At 40.1% G+C, this 19,599-nt stretch overlaps 1 protein-coding gene across 1 annotated transcript in view; it reads right to left on the bottom strand.

The window, feature by feature from the left end:
* Nucleotides 1–398: 398 nt before the first annotated feature.
* Nucleotides 399–19,599, bottom strand: part of snx17 (sorting nexin 17) — a 28,632-nt gene continuing 9,431 nt past the window's right edge. The window contains exons 4-15 of the mRNA XM_083934238.1: nt 18,538–18,602; nt 16,568–16,678; nt 14,709–14,799; nt 11,652–11,739; nt 7,972–8,041; nt 7,247–7,339; nt 6,760–6,963; nt 3,828–3,956; nt 3,549–3,626; nt 3,279–3,350; nt 3,147–3,188; nt 399–2,339 (exon numbers count right to left, since the gene is read on the bottom strand). Of these exons, the coding sequence (XP_083790364.1) occupies nt 2,220–2,339; nt 3,147–3,188; nt 3,279–3,350; nt 3,549–3,626; nt 3,828–3,956; nt 6,760–6,963; nt 7,247–7,339; nt 7,972–8,041; nt 11,652–11,739; nt 14,709–14,799; nt 16,568–16,678; nt 18,538–18,602 (1,163 nt within the window). The 3' untranslated portion in view covers nt 399–2,219. The remainder of the gene's footprint in view (nt 2,340–3,146; nt 3,189–3,278; nt 3,351–3,548; nt 3,627–3,827; nt 3,957–6,759; nt 6,964–7,246; nt 7,340–7,971; nt 8,042–11,651; nt 11,740–14,708; nt 14,800–16,567; nt 16,679–18,537; nt 18,603–19,599) is intronic.

Here is a 19,599-nt window from a genome sequence, read left to right as displayed (position 1 = left end):
TGTTAAGAGATAATAGACAAAACGATATATTGGTCAGGCTGTTAAATTGTCTAAGATTTAAGTAACTTAGAAACTGGTGCATTGGTAATGGAGTGGACCATTAACAGACAACTGAGAACCACAAGATCACCCAGTTTCAGAGTTTATTTTAGCATCATGACAGTCGTCACTGACCTCATCACTAAAAATCAAAATGAAAAGTAGTGGAATGAAGTTGATACTCATGAAATTTGACATTTTCTGTGAACAGTGATGCTGATGATGAATTCACTTTAATCTGGCACCTACACATTACTAACATCCTTGCAGCTTCCATGTATGTGCTATTGACAGGAATAGAGAGAATAAAAATACCCCCTACTGTGGATGCAACTGAAGACAGAGAAGACGCACAGCAGTGAAAGAACAAGACATTTATATTGAGAACATTTTTGTTTACAGTTCTGGCTACCACTGAGAGTAAAGCTGTTGATAGGTTGGCATCGATTTACATTTAGAGGCTTCGAAAACACGTTGAGATGCAGCTCAACGGATGCTAAAAGCTATTAAAAAAAAAATCCTATTTAAAAATGGAATGACGTCTAATAAAACAGCGGAATATGTTCATTTTGTTGCTCGTGCTCTTCATGAACTTTGTTCACTCCAGCAAATGTGTTCACATAAGCCACTTCACCAAAGCACCGTTTCAAGGAAATCCTCTGAGATGATTGGCACAATGTTCATACAAATTACAATGAACTGAAGCCCCAATGAATGCTCCCCACAACATCGCTCCAAAAATAAGACAAGGATCATCAGATGCAAAATTTGTAAACACTTAACATTTTAACTAATAAAGTCCCCTAAACATTATGTAAACAATGATAAATGTTAGTCCATTTAAACTTGTGTGTTCTATACAGCTCGGATTACATTTGATCTATTTGATTACAATAAGCTATGGATGATAAAGATTAGTACATATCAGAATACTTAAATGCATGTACATAATATAAAAAGTGACATTGTCATAATTTTTATGTTTATTCTGTGCAAAATGCTTTAGTAAACTATAATTTGGCATTTATGAGAAACCTTTAAAAAATTGGTTTAAAAAAAAATAATCATAAAATCATAGATGGGTTTTACAGAGCCCCTTGGAAAAAGTAATCTCCACACGATGTCTAACGTCCCGCTCAAGCTTCCACTCGAACGTTCATCTCCACCTGTAATACTGTGCAAAAATGATGGGTTCATCAAGTGCAAGCAGCTCAGCCAAATCAACCATCCATCAGGTTCTGCGAGTTTCTAGGTGACACCCACTGAAGCTTCGACCGATGTCGCAATAACTCCAGAGGCGGAAAAAGTAAAAGTTAAGGCATCAGACTATTTCTGAAGGCAGAATGAGTGACTGTGCCTCGAGCTGAAAACGCCGCTGCTATCCTGCTATCCTATCCTGATGATTTACTGACTTGGCACGTGAGTGGAATGACCCACAGAGGATCGCTGACGGTATAAAAACATGACTTTTGGTATACAGCCAAGCCGAACACTGATCATCCATATAAGTAAGCGGTTGCTCTGACTAGTCTACGGTTTTGAGCTCAATTTCAACACATTCGCGGGACTCTGGGTCATTTTGAGAACTATCCCACATCCAGTTCTGCTGTATTATCACTAGTGCCAGGTCTAACTAAACATTTGGCTCTCGGGGTTTGGAAAGGAAACATGCAGCCACCGGAGGGAAGAAACCAGGATCTAGCAGATTTTGTTCATGTAATATATTAATTTACTTTGTACCTCATGAATTAAACTGCATTATAGACCTTTAGATATACTGGCGATGAAACAGTAACCTGCATGAATGAAACAGAAGTAGGAATTTGTCAGTAACATAGAACAAAAATAGAACATCCCTATCTGCATACCTGTACCTTTACATGTTATTTACTGTATGTTGCCACAAGTTTAATAACACAGGGATGATGCTTCAATTGAATACGATGATTGCAACTAAAATAAAAAATCAAGATGGGATTTTTGAGTCTAAAACAAAGGACACGGTCAAAGATTAAATGAGAGCTTAAGGCAGCGATTTCTCCAGGAAGAAGCTACAATCTTGCAGAATCACAGGCTTGTGTTCGCTCGGCTCGGCTCAGCTCAGCTCAGCTCAGCTTGTAATCATTGTCGTCCCAGTCGCTGACAGTGGAATGAAGAGGGCGGGAGGGCGAATCAGGGGGTTACAGGTCATCATCCCCGATTCCCTCGAAAGCGTAGTTGCCATGGAAATCGTTTCCACTGATATCGTTTGCCGAGTTGGAGGCGCTGATCCCTCGCAGAGACACCGAATTCAGCTTGGTCTGAGTGAAATGACCAATAGTATATTTAACACTGGACACACTTTATTAGAATACGTTTAAGGTTGTTGGAAATATATCCTCTGACAGGGTTCCTTCAGGATTTTTCGATCAATATTAAACATCTAAATACCAATTGTTAGGTGCTTATGTCAATAAATGGTTTTAAAATCCAACTTTTAACACGTATGTTAAATTCTGTATGCCATTATGTTGCCAAGTAATTACAGGACATTTTTACATATGTACTGTAGTTCATATAAGTGAATGAAGTCCAAACCGAGACATGTTCTACGCACAGCATAGAGTGCAATTAATAACTGTGAACCTGCAACCCCTACAGACAGTAACAGTAAGGATGAATAATTAACCAGGAACTACAAACGAAAACATGAGTCTTTGCTCCAACATAAGTCAAATGTAAACGACACGTATGGAAAGAATTTAATAAATGAGAATCGTAGTCGCACGGTGAACACTAACCATGGTAACCCGACACAATTCTACAGCCAGCTAGTTTCATATCATCTACAAGTCGGCTATGTTGCGTTAGTAAGCTTGTTTTGGATTTGGAAATATCTATACATTTAGTTTAGAAAGTGAGATAATAGTCTGAAAACCACACAAACCTGTTTCCATACTTATCCAGAGCTGGAAATCACTCAAATTAAATTCCATACTTTTCCATACTGTGAAGGAACCCTGATCTGACTACCTCAGTCTGCTGCATGTGGTTTTTAAACACACACTTCTTTTAGAAAACTATACTTCACAACACATTTTGTTTTTCAAAGTCAAAAATATACTCACTGAGAGTTTGACGATTTGTTCGCGGTTCGGGTCGGGTGAGTCCTGCAGACGAAACAACAACCAATGATCCTGAAATCTACACCGAGTCCAAATCAAATTCACACTGAGGGGGCGCACCGTCCCATTTCTCACCAGTAGAGGGGGAGATTTCACAGCTTGCTGACTCTCTGACCGGTGGATGGAGTCGTGTCGTTTCCTCAGCATCTAGGAGGTGACAGCAGAACAAGTGAAGAATACAATGTGTTGTGATTTCAGCACTGCGTTCCGATGCCCTTTTATGGGCAAGGTGAATTAACACCCCCAAGCAAATCTGTGTGTTAAATGTAAACACATTCAAAAGGACAACGTCTTTTTGTTGATCTATGAGGAATCTAGGAGGATTTGACTTTTCTTAACACAAACCTTCTTAATGCTGCCGCCTGACTTCTTCACCATTAATTCGTCCACCATAGACTGAAGGCAGATACTCATCATGATAGCCTGAAATCATAAACTGAAGGTCAATACAATCGGGACTATTGAACGGTATTACTTCACTTCTTTCTTGGACATTTTGAAATATACATAATTGAGTAGTTTGAGTGAACAAAATGCTCGGACCTTAGTGATCACACCAATTTAATAATCTGCATGACCTAATGCTTGTTAATCCCACATTGACCCTGTCAGGCGACCCCTTACCTGCTGACTGGTGATGGTGACCCACTGGAGGCGGTCCTTGCTCATCAGATACTCGAAGGCCAGCTCCAGTTTGACCTCACATTTGGACGAGGTGCAGGGATTGGTGGTGCCGTTGGTTATCGGGACTTGCTGCGGAGTCGGGACAGAGAGATGGGAGAGGTATGATTTGATGTTTGGGAGAGATCATCATCATCATCATCATCATCATCATCATAATCATCATCATCCGCTAAATACACTACAATTGCCTGAACTGTAATCATCAACCCTCTTAGAGTTTATGGTTATACTCTATTGTGGACTCCTCTTTTTGTGCTTAAAGTGCATGGAAAACAAACCGATTTCCATATTTCAACATTCAACTTGGATTCTTAAGTAGAGGATAAGCTTGCTATTCTACTCCATGACTCGAGGGCTCATGTAAGAAGCTGAATCAAATTTCCTATCCTACATCTCTCCTTGTTAAGCTGCCATTCTTAAGCTGCTGCTACTGCGTCAGCATCACCATGAGAGCCAGCCAATTCCTGAGAAGACACATGCTAGAAGATTAACACGGGCCTAAAGACAGAAAGAATTATGTACAAATACAGAATTTCAAAAGCCTTGAGGAATATGTTAAGCTCAGAGACGCACAGCTCTTCACTGAGACTATTACCTCTGGGCCAGACACTAGCTGCACCTCCCATGCTAACCACACAAAAGAGGACATAAGGAAGTAATACACATAAAAAACAAAGGTCTGACACACATGCCAACTGTTTATACGTGTTCTTTTGGATGCAATTTGAGATTGGACTACGAGAGGGGATGCAGCGCCGCACCAAATGAGATGTTACGAATAGTTTGTTCGGAAAAGGAAAGGGCTCATTAAAATGATTTTAACCTCTGAGAATGAGCTCAGGAATTAAACACCCCACTGGACAGCGCGGAGGCTCAGGCTGTAATCAAACGAGCCAAGATGAATTTTAATTTAAGATGTGTTGCCATGTGTCCAGATCTCTGTGCAAATTAACTTTTGGAGAATCATAAAAGCTTCTGCGATGCATATAATGACCGCGCTGCTCGAAACACTAATGTGATACAAAAGTGAACTGTTTTCCCCATCTTCATTTAAATGAGGCGCCCGAGAAGGCTTCGTCTTTCAAATGCTAGATGAAATGGTGTGGCTGGAGCTGCATGTAATGCTTTTTCTGTGCTATTCGCCGAAGTGAAAATAGATTGTTCAGGCTTTCAGAGGAACTGTCCCTCTTCAAGACGTCTGACTGGGTGGGAGCACGGAGAAGAAAAAGGAATGAATCTCCTCCTATATGCACACTTCTTTCAAATCCCACACCACCAGTTTGTAACATTGACCTTGTGTAAGAAATTACCATTTTAACAAAGTTCAAAGTTTTCCTCCAGAACCACAGAAAGCATTATAAAACAATTTCATAGTGTGAGTAGTTTTTGCAGCCCCTAGGGTTAACACGGTTGGAAAGAATGATGTGTAAATCTGTGCAAACCAATTTATTCCGTGCACTGAGATTTCATTTCTTGTACAGTGAATGAAGTGGACCGTTCATTAACACATGCGAATGGAAGTCAGCCAACCTGTACTGATATTTTGCCTTGTTGGGTAAATGTCCCAGAAGCAATACATTTGCCGACAGCGTAGTTAGTCTGTCTATATGGTTGCGTTAAATGATTGTGCTGCGTTACATTGCTTGAGTAAATGACGGTGTTAGGTAGGCTTCTGTAGATTACAACTGTCATTTAGCGTTTATGCTAACGAGGCTCCCCAGGAATTTAAGCTTTTATTTTTCTAATTCTGACAAAATAACTTGTGACAACATAAACCTTACGAATATTTACTGTTGCTATGGCAACAAGTACACGCCCAAACCAATAACAACGACCACCAGTCATACCCCTGAAGACCTTACTTTAGTTAAGTTATATTGTAAAAATCAGAAAAATAAAAGCTTATATCCCTGGGGAGATATGTCCACTCCATTCACTGCTGTGTAGAAAAAAACGAAATCCAAGGGCATGGATTACAAATTCATTTCACAGGAATTGTGAATTTTAGGGCATGAGTTAATACAAAAATAGATTGTAATTTTTTTGTGGTGTTTTTTTTTTCTTTTTTTTGACTGACTGACTAAATCATTCTGCCACTTACATTTCCTTGAAAATAACAAGAAAAACATCGCATTTTTTTCAGTGACAATGCAACACACTGTATAGATTAATCCCTGCAAATCAAACCTATGGTGCGTTCAATCACTCAATCACTGTCATCTGCTGAGCTGAGTCTGTTTGCCAATCAATACAGATGGCAGTCCAAATAGTGGCCTCATGTGTTAAACATATGGCCTCTATTGCTTTCCTTCTTCCTTTCCTGAAACGTCTCTAAGGTTTTATTGTAAAAAAATAAAATAAAAAGTCCATTAATTACTTATAATGCTAGTGGAGCTGTACAGATGTGTACAGAGGAGGCTGTTTAAGTGCTTCCTCGTACTACATGCCATTAGATTCCCTTCTCGCCAATTAAGACCATCATCAGTTCGCATAAAGGATGCTGCTCATGTGCGAAGCTGGAGGATCTATACACCACTACGGGTGTGGGCTGCGTGTTTGTTGTAATTGGACTGATGAAGATGAACGGTGTGGAGGTCAGCACTTTAAGAGAGCAGTAGCTGTAAAAAACGAATGCTTGGCAAAAACTAAAGACGTTTGGTTGTGGTGCGGTGAGATGAGGTTTGTTAACAGGCGACTTAACAGGAAGCACAGGAGCTCTTGTTGGTTTGGGGTGGACTCTAGCCAAAAGCTGCTGCATATCAGTACTTTGCCAGCTCACAGTCTCCTAATAATATGGAGGGATTACAATTTATTCACAGCTCCAGAGATACAATTCGCGCATCCTCGCTCCGTCGCGCGCATTTCCACTCACAGAAGACGTGACCCTCCAACACCTCATGCGCGTAACCTTGAAGCTTCCCTCCTTCATCTGTTCGTTGGGCAGCTTGACGTGGAAGTTGAGCTCGTTGTTGCCGGCACTGACGATGACTTGGCAGCCCTTCTCGGGGAAGTCGGTAACGCAAGGGTCAAACTTGATATAGCCGTAATATTTGAGAGTCTGACCTAGATGGATGAACTGGGAAAGAAAACAAACACTTTTTAGATGACTAACTTTTCTAAAAAAACAAAAAACAAAACAATTCTGTCTGCTCCCTGGAGAAAATGAGTTTGAATTCCCTACTGAATTGGTGTAATTAAAAATTCATGTCAGGGGAAAAACTGGGCTAATTGCATAACAGACTGCGCGAGAGGCAGTATCCTCTCTATGGTCTACAGATTTATCCTTGGACAAAGACATTTCAGAGTAGCTCAGCTGCACTCAAGAGAGGCAGAATCCAGAAGAGTTGATCTTTACTCACTTCTTTCTTGGAGCCTTTCTCCTGCAGTGATTTGAGCTGCCTGTGCTGGTCTTTGTTGACTAGTATCCAGCCTCGCTCGATGTCCGACACTGTCTGGTGAAGCAAAAAACAACAACTGAAGTTCATCTTTCTGCACAGATGCACAAAACAAAGCAGATTTAAGGGTTTTAGTTGGTACACGTCAGGGAAAACTCACAACCCCAAGCCTTTGGTGAAAACTGTGCAGGTCAGCAAACAATTACACGGAAACATGCTTGCCGACACCGTTAACTTTCCTTTGATTTCCTCTGCTACACAGAGGCAGGCAACACTCAGCAGTTCCAGATTTTAATCAGACCTGCAGACCCCCAAAAATGCTTAAGACAACAGATCACAGTTGTTGCGGATATTATTGGATCAGAGAGGAACACAAAAGAGGTACAGGATTCAAGGTGTTACAAAGTCAAAACAAGCTGACATCGCAATCAGATGACGGAGAGGCACCGGGGGACAACGGACAAAATCCTTCGGCGGCGGGACGAAGCAGTGCTTGAGCTCATTTTCTTGGTGTGATGCTGGCAGCAGGGAAGCTCAATTAAACACAACAGTTTGGAGTAATTTGGATTTTCTGTTTCGGTTCCATGTCTCAAGGGAAATTTTATTTAAAAATATCTTTTAAAGACCACTGTTGCAGCTGAAAATATTCGTCAGCGTTTTGGTTTTCCCTTCCCACTGAAACCTCTTACCTGGGCGTATAACAAATTCAGGCCGACTCTGTTGTCCATGACATCGCCATCATACGCCATGTCCCAGTAGCTGCAGAGAGAAAAGGCACATTCACTCTTTACAAATCTATAGTCTGCAAATTAATTAGAATTAACAAATTGGCACAGTTACAGTTGCAGATATTTGAATGACTTGAAGAGACCTGGAAAGCCAGACTCTATAAAAATCGAATCATATTTGACCATTCGTCACTAATAATATCATCTCCTATAACGCTGTTTGCATATCCAGCACCACAACATGGCGCCGCTGTCCTGTGAAAACCATGCATCTCAAGAAACCATCAAGTTTTCGTGAATAATAGAAAAAAAGGTCTATTTTCAGCTTTCACATAATTAAATGTTTAAATTAAATGTATAATCAACTTTGATGCAATTACGCCACATATATACGAGTTACATCTGTGAAATGAGATCGACTTTCAGACTAAATTCCTCAACCCAATGGCAGTGAAGTATCAGTGTAAGAGAATTCATCTCAAGGATTATTTCCTGTAGAGGTTGAAGGACAGCGGGTCTCCTGGAGGAGATGTGAGTGAGGCAGTACAATGTTTCTATGGCAGCACTGTGGTTGTATGAGAGGCTATTTGTGGTAATTCTGTGCATAGAGATGCGTGGGGGCTGGAGGGCAGTCCGAGGACAGCGTGATTTTTTTTTTTTTTTTTTAAATATGAATTCAGTTTATGGAGAGGGATCAGAACTGGAGCAACATTTGAAAATGGCCCAAACCTGATTATAAAAAAAGAAGACGGACTAGAAAAGGCCTGACACCCAAGTCTCATTTTTAATATCTTGGCTCCTGGTTTGGTTGGTCCTTGGTTTCATCAGTTTGGGATGTTTATTATTTGCAGAACACTGATTTTGCATTGACATTTAACATAACCTGACATTACTGCGGGACACAAGGGGTGTTAGTGGATGGACAAGTTGTTCAAGCAGATGTGAAGCATTCTGCCTGACCACATCAGCAATTCAAAACAGGTAACACAGGAAAAGAAGATGGAGAACAGATCTGGGAAGGGAGGGGAAATGAGTAGTAGAAGATAGTTTTGTGTGCGTGTGTGTGTGCGTGTGCGTGTGCGTGTGTGTGTGTGTGTGTGTGTGTGTGTGTGTGTTGAGTGCTTTTATTTTGCTGCTTTCGTTTTAATCAAAAGTGCACTGAAAGTCCAGACATATGACCTGCTCTGAATCCCCTTTATGTAGGTTACACATGTCCATTAGCCACACATTATAAATACATAAGTGCATATTGCTACTGACCTACAAAAAATCTCCACTACTATTCATACTCCTGTTTTTTCTATCTTGAATACTCCGGAGAATTCTGTAACACATAGCGACCCCCAAAAAGGTTAAAATTATGTAAATTCCATGTTTTCGCTGGACAGGGACAACGTTTTTTCCATTTTTAGCATCGCACTTTTAGCCAAAAACAGCTTTTCAATCATTTTGACCTGATCCTCCCCTGGAGCTCATACACTGGGGGTCTGTTTTTCATCCATCCCCGCTTGTTAGTTCTACATTCATTCTTTACTTGCTGCTCTACACTCCACGGAGAAACTAGGTCAGGAGTACTAAGACTTTCCTTGAGGCCCGAAAGAAAGTAAACATCCTGTGTACCTCAGTCAGCGGGAGGCAGGGTGACGAAAGAACAGACACATGAGGAAGTAGAAAAATGTTATGTCGAAGTGGGGAGCAGTCATTAACTTCAGACTTTGTGGGGAAGCGACATTAGTGTTTTCCGTGCGTAGCGCCTGTTCGGGTGGCCCACCCAGGAAGATTTTTAATTTTTCTGTATTTCATGTGAAACGGATCTATGATGGAGCTCATTTCTTTAAACTCTTTTGGAAAAAAGATAAACCAGTACCAGGTCCTTAGGGTTTTTGTGTTAAGCCAAAGAAAATACTGTGACACTGTGTAGCATGTGCGCTCTGCTGTTACTCGGTTAATTGGTTTGTTTGATACCAAAGTTTAAAGAAAGAGTTCTGTTTCATGTAGCCTGGGATGCTTTGTGTGAAAAAAACAAGGGTTTTTAGTTTCAAACAGTCCTCATGTCTTAGTGGAGCCACCCACCATCCTCCCTCCAACGCTAACCACCTTCGATTGAATTCTCAACATTGAGCATCCACACATTTCAGTGCAACACTCCCTAAGAAATATATTCATAAAGCCTAGTTCAGACCAAAGATTCCAGATGAGATGACTTGAACCGGTTTACCATCTCCATAGCAACGCCTCTCTGTACATCCGTTCTCACCTCCGACTTTTCAGGGTTTGTCTTCGTAGCTGGATATAATTTGTAGCGTTATAAAATAAAAAATGAGGACGAAGGTAGTGAGATACTCGCTACAGCTGCATTTCAAGTTGGGCTAAAATGCGAAAATAATGTTTTATTCCCCTGATTCACTGCCTTGTTTCTGAATTATGGCGCTCCCTCTCCTTATTCTCTCTCTGCTATTTCAAGTAGCTGACAGTTTGTAAGTAAGTTTTCTAAGACTTGATTAGCTGTTGCAACAGGTGACGTGTGTTACGTTCTAAAAACAGCTGCTGGCAATTTTGGAAGCTGAGTCACAGGCAACAACATCAGCCGGTTGAGTCCAGATGAGACGGGTCAGTTCAAACCACTGCAACTTTCACCTGCAATGTTCTAAAACGGTTTCGTCTGGTATCGAATCTTTGGGCTTAATGTTTAAATTTTGTTGAAACGTGGAGGTTCGATTTCATGGGACTTTTTAAAGGCTGGTCCTTTTTCTTCAAGCTAGCTCTATGTCAGGTCTTTTAACATATCGTCTTTCTTGAAGAACAAAAAAGCTGTTAACCTGTCAATGATCATTGAAGACAAGTTCAAATATAATAAGAGTAAATGACTTGTCTGATCCCAGGGCGTCCAGTTCTCAGCGGTCATAGCTGATAAATCTTTAACCTACAAGGAGCAGTAGGGCTGAATGACATGACCTCAAATCTGAAGCAAGATATATTATCATATTTATTGACCAAACAATAACACAGTACACTTGTTTGTTATACGTTAGCGCACGCACTTTCTTTATCATGTTGTCCCAGTTCTGGGTCCTGTTTGTCCTGTTTCATTACAGGGGTTTTCAAAGTCTGAGACTGTGGGCCTCCCCTCAGACAAAGCTTGGAAATCTTATCCAACTATGAAAATAAATTAATTCTTGACTTTTCTGGCACCAAAGTCAGACACAGCGACTGTCTCATCATGATAACTATTGTCCTTGGCCAAATAAATCGTAAAACAAATGACTCAGGTCTCTTTTCCAAATTAACCGCCTCTTTGTAGAATATGGTACAGTCAGATAAGCTGCCCGTGGTTTGAAGACGAAGAACAAGTGCCTCACTGCAGGTAAGGAATGAATTACTCAACACCCCGAATAAAAAAACAAAAGGGAAAAAAAGTGCCTTACTGGTTGGCTAATATAAATTATACCAAGTACAGCACGTGTAGATAATGTACTTCTTACCAGAACAGAAATATCTGACCTGCTTCTTTATAGGATAAGATAAATGAACACATGAAGACACTGGACAATTAATCGCAGCTATAATTACATGTGGAGGAGAGCACTTTGGGAAGAACACAATAAAAGTCAAAGTCAATGATGTGAGCAGATGGTGGGTACCTCTTCCGTAGCAGTATGTGAAATTCAGAGCTCCGCAAGCTGGTAATGGATACATAAGGCAGCTCAAACTCCTGCAGCTTCCGCACAACTGAGAGAGGGAGAGACAGAAAAACATAAAGAGAGAGTAAAGAACAAGAGCAGCTCCGGTAAAGTCCCAAGGACATTTGGATAATGATGGTAAAAACAACAATGAAGGATGTGAGAACTCCATCTGGATAGGTACCAGCAGGGTAAAACTTTTGTATGTGTTTGTATGTGTGTGTTTGTGTGTGTGTGTGTGTGTGTGTGTGTGTGTATTCAAATGAAAAAAACAGATAATGGGCTCTAAGTGTGTGTGTTTGTTCCTAATCTGCAGCTGTTTCACTGCGGCCCGTTCCCTAAGGAGAATGAAAGAGATCTCAGGTGCTTCCTGATGCTGCTGCTGTGTTTTCTGGCATCAATAAATGTGCACAACATGACAAATTGGATGACTAAACAGCGCTTTTATTTTACCATTAGGTTTGTTTTAGTATCTTTACATCTTTATGGGCAGAGATGCTGTGTACAGGGAAGCGGAAAGAGACCGCGTTGGTTGGATGTCAGAAATCTCTGCAGGAACTTAAAAAAAATAAAAAATGGAAACAAACTGAATGCTTGAAATGTTTTGGGACATTCTTAGGCAGACTTAAATATCAGCAGGAAACTGCAAAGCATCCCTAAAGTGCACATAAGAAGACCTGCGCTGCTATTTCAAGCCAAATACTGATTCTTCTCGACTTGTCTTTGAATATTTTACAGCGCTCATTGATTTACGCACAGACGTCTGGGAACTTGCTGCCTGTCAGAGAGGAATTGAATTCTTCTTGCAATCCTGTTATGTCAATATTCCCACCAGCAATTTTGTTTGATCTGCGGCCTGCTGTGCCGGAGTTATTCTGGTAGTCGAGTTGCATTCAACACATGGCCATTCTCTTTCATAACACTCACAGTTTCAGATTTAAACTGTGCCAGGAATATACAACATGCCTGTCATATTTACAGATTCCTCCAAGTTTACCTGGCACCATTTTCAGCCTGGAATGGATTTTGGCTCGAGGAGTGGGGGAGCATTTGGAAGCTGAGAGAAGAGAACCTTTGGGGACTGAGGGGGGGGGGGGGGGGGGGGGGGGGGGTTTGACCTGACAGGGCTGTGATGAAATGGAAAAAGGGGATTGGAAAACTGAAATACCTCGATGTGAAACGCCTTACGCCTGTGTCACTGTGATATTCCAACAAATGCAGATGCAAATGTTCAACTGTGGTTTGCGTTCACACGGTTACTTAAAATTGAAGTGACTTAATGACAATTACAAACACAGCTACTACACTACACGAAATAAGTGTGTTTTCAAAGACACACAAGACTACTAACAGAGCTTGGAGGATGGCAAACCATCTGTATTTAAATTGCTGGGACACTGGTCAGAAAAAATAGAATGCTAAATGTTTACTAAGCCTGAAAAGTGAGGAACAAGCTGAAAATCATGGAAACATACTGTATGGCAAATATATATATATATATATATATATATATATATATATATATATATATACAGTATATATATATATATATATATATATATATTTATACACTTGATTTTGATTTATGGTGGGCATTTACATACATTTAAAAGGTTAACATGCAACCCAAATAGGACTCACTTTTGAGACCATGCTGATGTAAACTTTATAATGCATTACCTGCAGATATCTTTGTAAATATATAATAGAAATAGAAGAATAGAAATACTTTATTGATCCCAAGCTGGGAAATTGCAGATATAAATTCACTGTACAGTTATTTTCAACACTCATCAATGAAGCACTGTTATTTCAATACATGATGATATATTGCAGCTTAAGAGTATTTTAGTACAGTTTCTAAGATTGTTTAATATTTATGCTTATATTTCTTATTTACTAGGAGTGTAGCGAAATTGGTTTTAATGTCAAAGATGCAACAACATCAATACGTGGACCCCTGGTGCAGTCTAAATGTACCATTAGCTGGTTAATGGAGGATTATAGAGTTATGAATCTGTTGACTGAAGCTTTGTTGTTAATTCGGTAGCCCAAACAAACACCTTTTCCCCAACCCAAAACTATGTGTTCTTCTATAAATCTTCCATTTGCATTTACTACATCATAAGTTTGCCTGTGAATGCAATTCCATTTTGCATTCATAGCCAACACCAGTGTCAGAATGTAGAGCTAGACCACAACGAATACATTCTCAACCAGAAAACACTGCGCACAGCCTGATGTGCAAGCTCACGCCGCTTAAAACACTGCACAACTGTTTTGCATGAACCAGCCAACAAACACAGAGATCCCGGCTCTCGCTGAGCTTGTGAGCAGCTAATAAATAAATCATGTATTCTAGCCAGAGATACAGTAGGAACTCCGACACAAGAGACAACTCTCATCGGGCGATGCAGTTCTTTTTTTAATTAAAGTACAATACATGGCCAAACAGAGAGAAGAATAAACTGAGCTGCTGGGGACTGTTGCCAGAGCTGACTCTTTACGGTGTATTGCGGGGAATTTAGAGTGAGAGAAAAATAAAATCAAAAGTGTGACATTGCAGCTGATAATTCCCTTTGGTTAACCAGAGTTTCAATGGAACAAATGGTATAGCTATTAATTCCAACTCCAAGCTCCTTTTGGTTCGGTTTGTAAGAATAATTTGTCCTCTAAGTTCTGTGTGGTTTGTGTGTCTGCTGAGAATGGTCCTTAGCTGGCCTGATGACGTAGTTTACATTTATTTATCAAAGTGCTTCATGTACAGCCCATTTAGTTTGCTTCAATAAACAAGACTGGTTATCGGATGGTTTCCAGCTGTAAGAGTGTAAAAAGTAAAAATACTGAAACCCTTGGGATTCCTCTTTTCAGACATTTCTAAAGATACATTCCAGGGTGCCTCTAAATAATCAGCAGTAATGGATCATGGACAATACTTTCTATTAGTAATGACAGGGAAATATTAGTGTTTTCAGTCCTTAAATTCCTCTGATTCTTCAGAAAACTGTTGTGACTTACAGGTTAAACCTCCATCCACGCCTTCACGGATAAGGAACAGACTGAAGTAACCAACAAGGTCATCCGGAAGGTCAAGCTTTGTTGCAACAGCCTGTAGAAAGCCAGAAAGAGAGAGAGAGAGAAAGATCATTTTCGCAATCAAATTTCAAAATTTCATAAGTAAGTTATGACAAAGGAAGATAAAAGTGATTGAAGACAGAACGGATAACAAAAAAAAATGCCTATTATGAAACAAAAAAGGGAAATTTTGTTACTGAAAACAATGAAATTCAAATTAGCCTTAATAGCATGAAAGATCAACAACCTATATTGCCAAAGCAGTACAGAAAATGATCATACTTTACCATCTTCTTCTTCCGTATATTTAACATTAAGTTTTCAAATTTACCTTCATGATATTATGATGGTAAATATCCCTTTTCCCCAGTCAACACAATACCATTTTTGGTCAATCCCATTTGTTGTTGCAAAGTGGTCCAATCCAAACATGTCAAATGGCAGTAAATGCAGCCTATGTTCTTCTATGATACACCTCTACAGTGAAATATTTGAGATAAAGGAGTTAAGTGTTTTGTAGTGTAAAACAGCAAAACTGTGTTATTATGACTGTTTATCAAGAGCATTTGGTTAACAAAATATCAAATTCATATGAAATGTATCCAAGCAGGTACCTCAAAAAGAAACAGTAATGTTTTCTGATTAGAGAACAAAGATAACATCTTTTTTTATCCGAGGATACTAGCCACAACCAAATGAAGCCTAATTCAAACGAAATAAATAATATCTCTTTCTAAAACCAGCTCAAAGCATTATTGTTAGAATCTAAGTGATGGCACTCTCTGACATTAAAGCCCAATTTTGCTGACGTGTGCTTATGGTACTATTTATGCTTTGACCTGCCGTTCAACAACAAACAGACGCAACTGTTGCTGAAACAAAGTGTAATTGTGGATCAACACACACAGGAAAAGAAAAATCTGGTATTTCTGGTCAGTGAAACACAAGCACATTAAAAAAACTGTTGTGATTCGGATATAGCACTGCGAACTGAGACCTGCTTTGTTGAAAAGAGGTCAACTGTGGTTAAACTTTCACAAGAGCGCTTTAAAAAAAGAAAAACACCCTAACACGCTAGATTTATAGCCAAGAGCAACAAAAGGACATTATGACGAAACATCAGCATGTTTACTGTGATGAGTTATTTACGAGTGAGTGCAGTTGTGGGCTGTGTGTGTTTTCACGGTCAATCAGGATCAGAGGTGAAGTGAAAGTATTAAAACAAAATGCTTCCCAAATAATTTAAACGTGTTTTTTATAGTGACTGTAACTAAACCTTTTGTTTGTAAACGCTTGATTTGTTATTTTCGATGATCGAAGTAACCCTAACTTCATAGAGCTGTTTTGATGGTTGCTAAGAAGGTCATCATAAATAAATGTGACTTCATTTGATTTGTGTGAAGTATCTGTAAAACCTCAGAGCTTACAGAAAAGTCTACAACAATGCTGCTGGCCTGGGAGAATTCCCAGGTGTCGGTCAGCACTGTTATGAACAGCAGAGACACAAACAAACACTGCAAAGGTTGATAACACACAGTGTTTACGACATCAGATGATGGTAACCGTTTCCAAACTTCTGGCCATTTGCAGATTTAATTAGGGAAAAAAAACAAACTCAGATATCAATCTTTTATAGTAAGTAGTGCATCTGTTTTTAGACCAAAAGATTGCTGGATCGAAACATAAAGCCATATTGCACTTGTTTTCTTTTTTTTATTATCAAATTGAATTACGAATCTCTACAGATTATATAGCAGATGGAGCACCGGCTACTCTTTAACAGAGCACACTGCGGCACTTACATCAAGGACGTCCTCCGTCTGATCCGAAGTCAGAATGTTGACTGTGACCTTCTGACCGTTGGAGAGGCAGATGTCTAGAGCCACGTCTTCTGTGGGAATCTGCTGCGTCTCCTGTGGGAATGACACAAAAACATAACAGCCTTTCCTTCAGCTCCGTGGGTCAGCAACGTGTTTTCATTCTTTATCGATCAACAACAAAATTACACCCGGTCATGCTGGCAGAAAAAGTGTGTTTCACTGGAGTCAGATGGAGACGACACAAAAACAAATGGGCTACTTGATGAGGATTATTTTCATGCAACACACAAAAGGAGGTTTGGCTGTTTATGAGCGCGGACAGATAAGGTAGATTAGACATTGAAGGTTAATTCAAGGCAAAACTAAATAATAAACAGGTTGTAAAATAAACGTGAAGGGGAATCCCTAAAACTGGAAATAATTTATGATTAGGTTGTTATCATTAGTCTGCAGATTGTTTCTTGATTAATTGTCTATAGTGTTAATCAGTGTAAATATCTCTCCCTAGTACGCAGAGTCCAAAGTGATGTCTTGTTGTGTCCGACTAACAGTACTAAACCCAAAGATAATCACTTAAGCAGCCGATTTGAGAACAGATCTTTCTGCCATTGTTTCTTCAAAAAAGAGTCACAGTGATTAATCAAGTGTCAACACTGTTGCAGATTTATTTTCTGTCAACACACCTAAATAATCGACTTATTGTTGCAGCTCCATTTGTTTTACGACTCTCAGCTGACCCGGAAATTAAGGGTACTGTATTCATTAGTTACTGCCCTGTTTGTGAGTCTGTTCATTCCTTAACTGAACGCGGCAGACGGTGGAACAAAAACCCACTGAATGAATGAATAACAAAACCAATGAATATTTCAAGACCCTAAATAATGACTTCTGAATGAATGAATGAATGAATGCTTTCTTTCAAACACGTGAAAAAATATATTACACTTGAAGCACTTGTCATTAAAACCCTTCTGATCAGATATTAAGAAATCTTAAACCAATAACCCCAGTTTCTGCTGTTCCCCAGGCAGTCTGTCACCACCTCTGCTAAATCGTCTCTTATCTTCCCTGTTCCCTCAGCAGGGGGGTCTTCCAAGTACATCCCTACCACTGAAAGTGCAGATGAAACGACAACACCGGGTGGTAACTCATTTACTATTCTGCACCTGCTGTCCTTGCAGTACATAAGGGGCTAGGGGGGGAAGGGGAGAGAGACTAACACAGACTGTAATAATGAGAGAGGAAGCTAGAGGAGGAGAAGCAGACTGGGTGTGACGTGGATGCAGACGGATGAATCTGTCCATGAAGGTTATTGGATTTACAGCCCTCTTGGCGACGCAGGTCACAGATTGAATGATGACGGATCAAACGCGCTACCTGGGCTGGATACATCATTTTAACACCATATCAAAAAGCCTTTTCTCTCAGGCAGCAGCAACAACAAGCCATGATTTTGTGTTCTTACAGCTTTGTCCACTTCAGCAAACATTTGCTTGCTTGGTAATGCAATGTCTCATTAGGGGGCTTACTGTTTCTGATTTTATGACATAATGGTTCAAAGGGATCCGGCTCCCATGCACGGCGCAACTATGTTGCTATATTTGGAAAAAGGTTGCTTTCCCCTCAGTTCAGTGTGTGATCATTTCACATGTTTCTACATGCAAGCCCAACATAATCTGACACTTCTAACCAACTACTTTACATGTAGAGATGACACGGCCCAAGATAGGAGTACATGCTGCCACGCACTGCGACAAACAGAAGCAATACAGCAACCTCACTCTACCACATTACCAAAAGTAATTACTATCCGGGCAGAAATTACGTCAACAGCCTTTTGGTTCGAGGAGTACGCCCTGCATCCTCACAGGCCTGATGACCTTGTGTTGAAACAACTAACAGCCTGCTGCAGGTACAGTAGATACAGAAATGAAAGTGAAAGCGTTACCAACCTGCTGTGCTTTCCTTAAGAAGCTGTTGAACATCTCACTGGCTCCAAGCAAGGGATCCTGACGCACTGTAAAACCGAAAAAATGAACAGGAGATATATCAGTCGTATCTCACTGCTCAGTGAAATGGAAGGAGCAGCGGAAGTCAAGAAGAGATTAGAGATGTGTTTTTTGTTTTGGTTTTGAATTGATAACACAGCGGTTAGTTAAGGGTCTTTTAGTGGACGTTACATAAACATAAACCTCCTTAGGGGAAAGCCATTTCCCAATTGTTCTTAATTTCCCTCTTATCACACAACTTAATGTTGGTCATGTGGAATGTGTTTGACCTTTCAAGACACTTATCAAAGCAATTTAAGTTAGCATGCAAAATGTTATCTGGCATAGGTTAAATTAACTCAACATGATTACAAGACTTTTTCATCATAGTGTGGTCCCCAGATTTGGTAAACAAAATACAAGACGAACAACTCTCTTATGCTAATGTCTTTCGTTTTCTATTCAAGGTAGTTTTCAGTTGCAATGTAGTGCATTTAATCATCTGCATGGTAACCCTGTAGGACTACAATATAAGTGTGTGTGTGTATGTGTGTGTGTGTGTGTCAGCCTTTGCGCTATTGTTCTTTCACAAATTAGTCTAACCCTTTGACAAAATTACAAAGTTCAGAGCCATCTGCGTCACAGCAGATTGTGTTTGTGGCACTTCATTTTCCATAACTATGCAAGAAACCATGATGTAACCAAGTGAGCTTGTAGCCAAGAACACCCTGTGTGCGTATGCTCCCAGACTATGAGCAAATACACACTCGAACAACGCTTCCTTGTTCTGCTGTAACTGCCAGTGCTTGAGAGGATTAAAACAAACCCTCTGCATTGTTGCCAGTTCCACTTATTTGTGTGTGTGTGTGTGTGTGTGTGTGTGTGTGTGTGTGTGTGTGTGTGTGTGTGTGTGTGTGTGTGTGTGTGTGTGTGTGTGTGTGTGTGTGTGTGTGTGTGTGTGTGTGTGTGTGTGTGTGTGTGTGTGTGTGTGTCTGTGCATGCAGGGAGTTCACCCTCGACCTGTTT

This window comes from Echiichthys vipera (genome assembly GCF_963691815.1).
Source record: "Echiichthys vipera genome assembly, chromosome: 19".
In the NCBI taxonomy this organism is placed as follows: Eukaryota; Metazoa; Chordata; class Actinopteri; order Perciformes; family Trachinidae; genus Echiichthys; species Echiichthys vipera.
The sequence above is the reverse complement of the archived record's forward strand: the minus strand, read 5'-3'. Positions and strand labels throughout refer to the sequence as shown.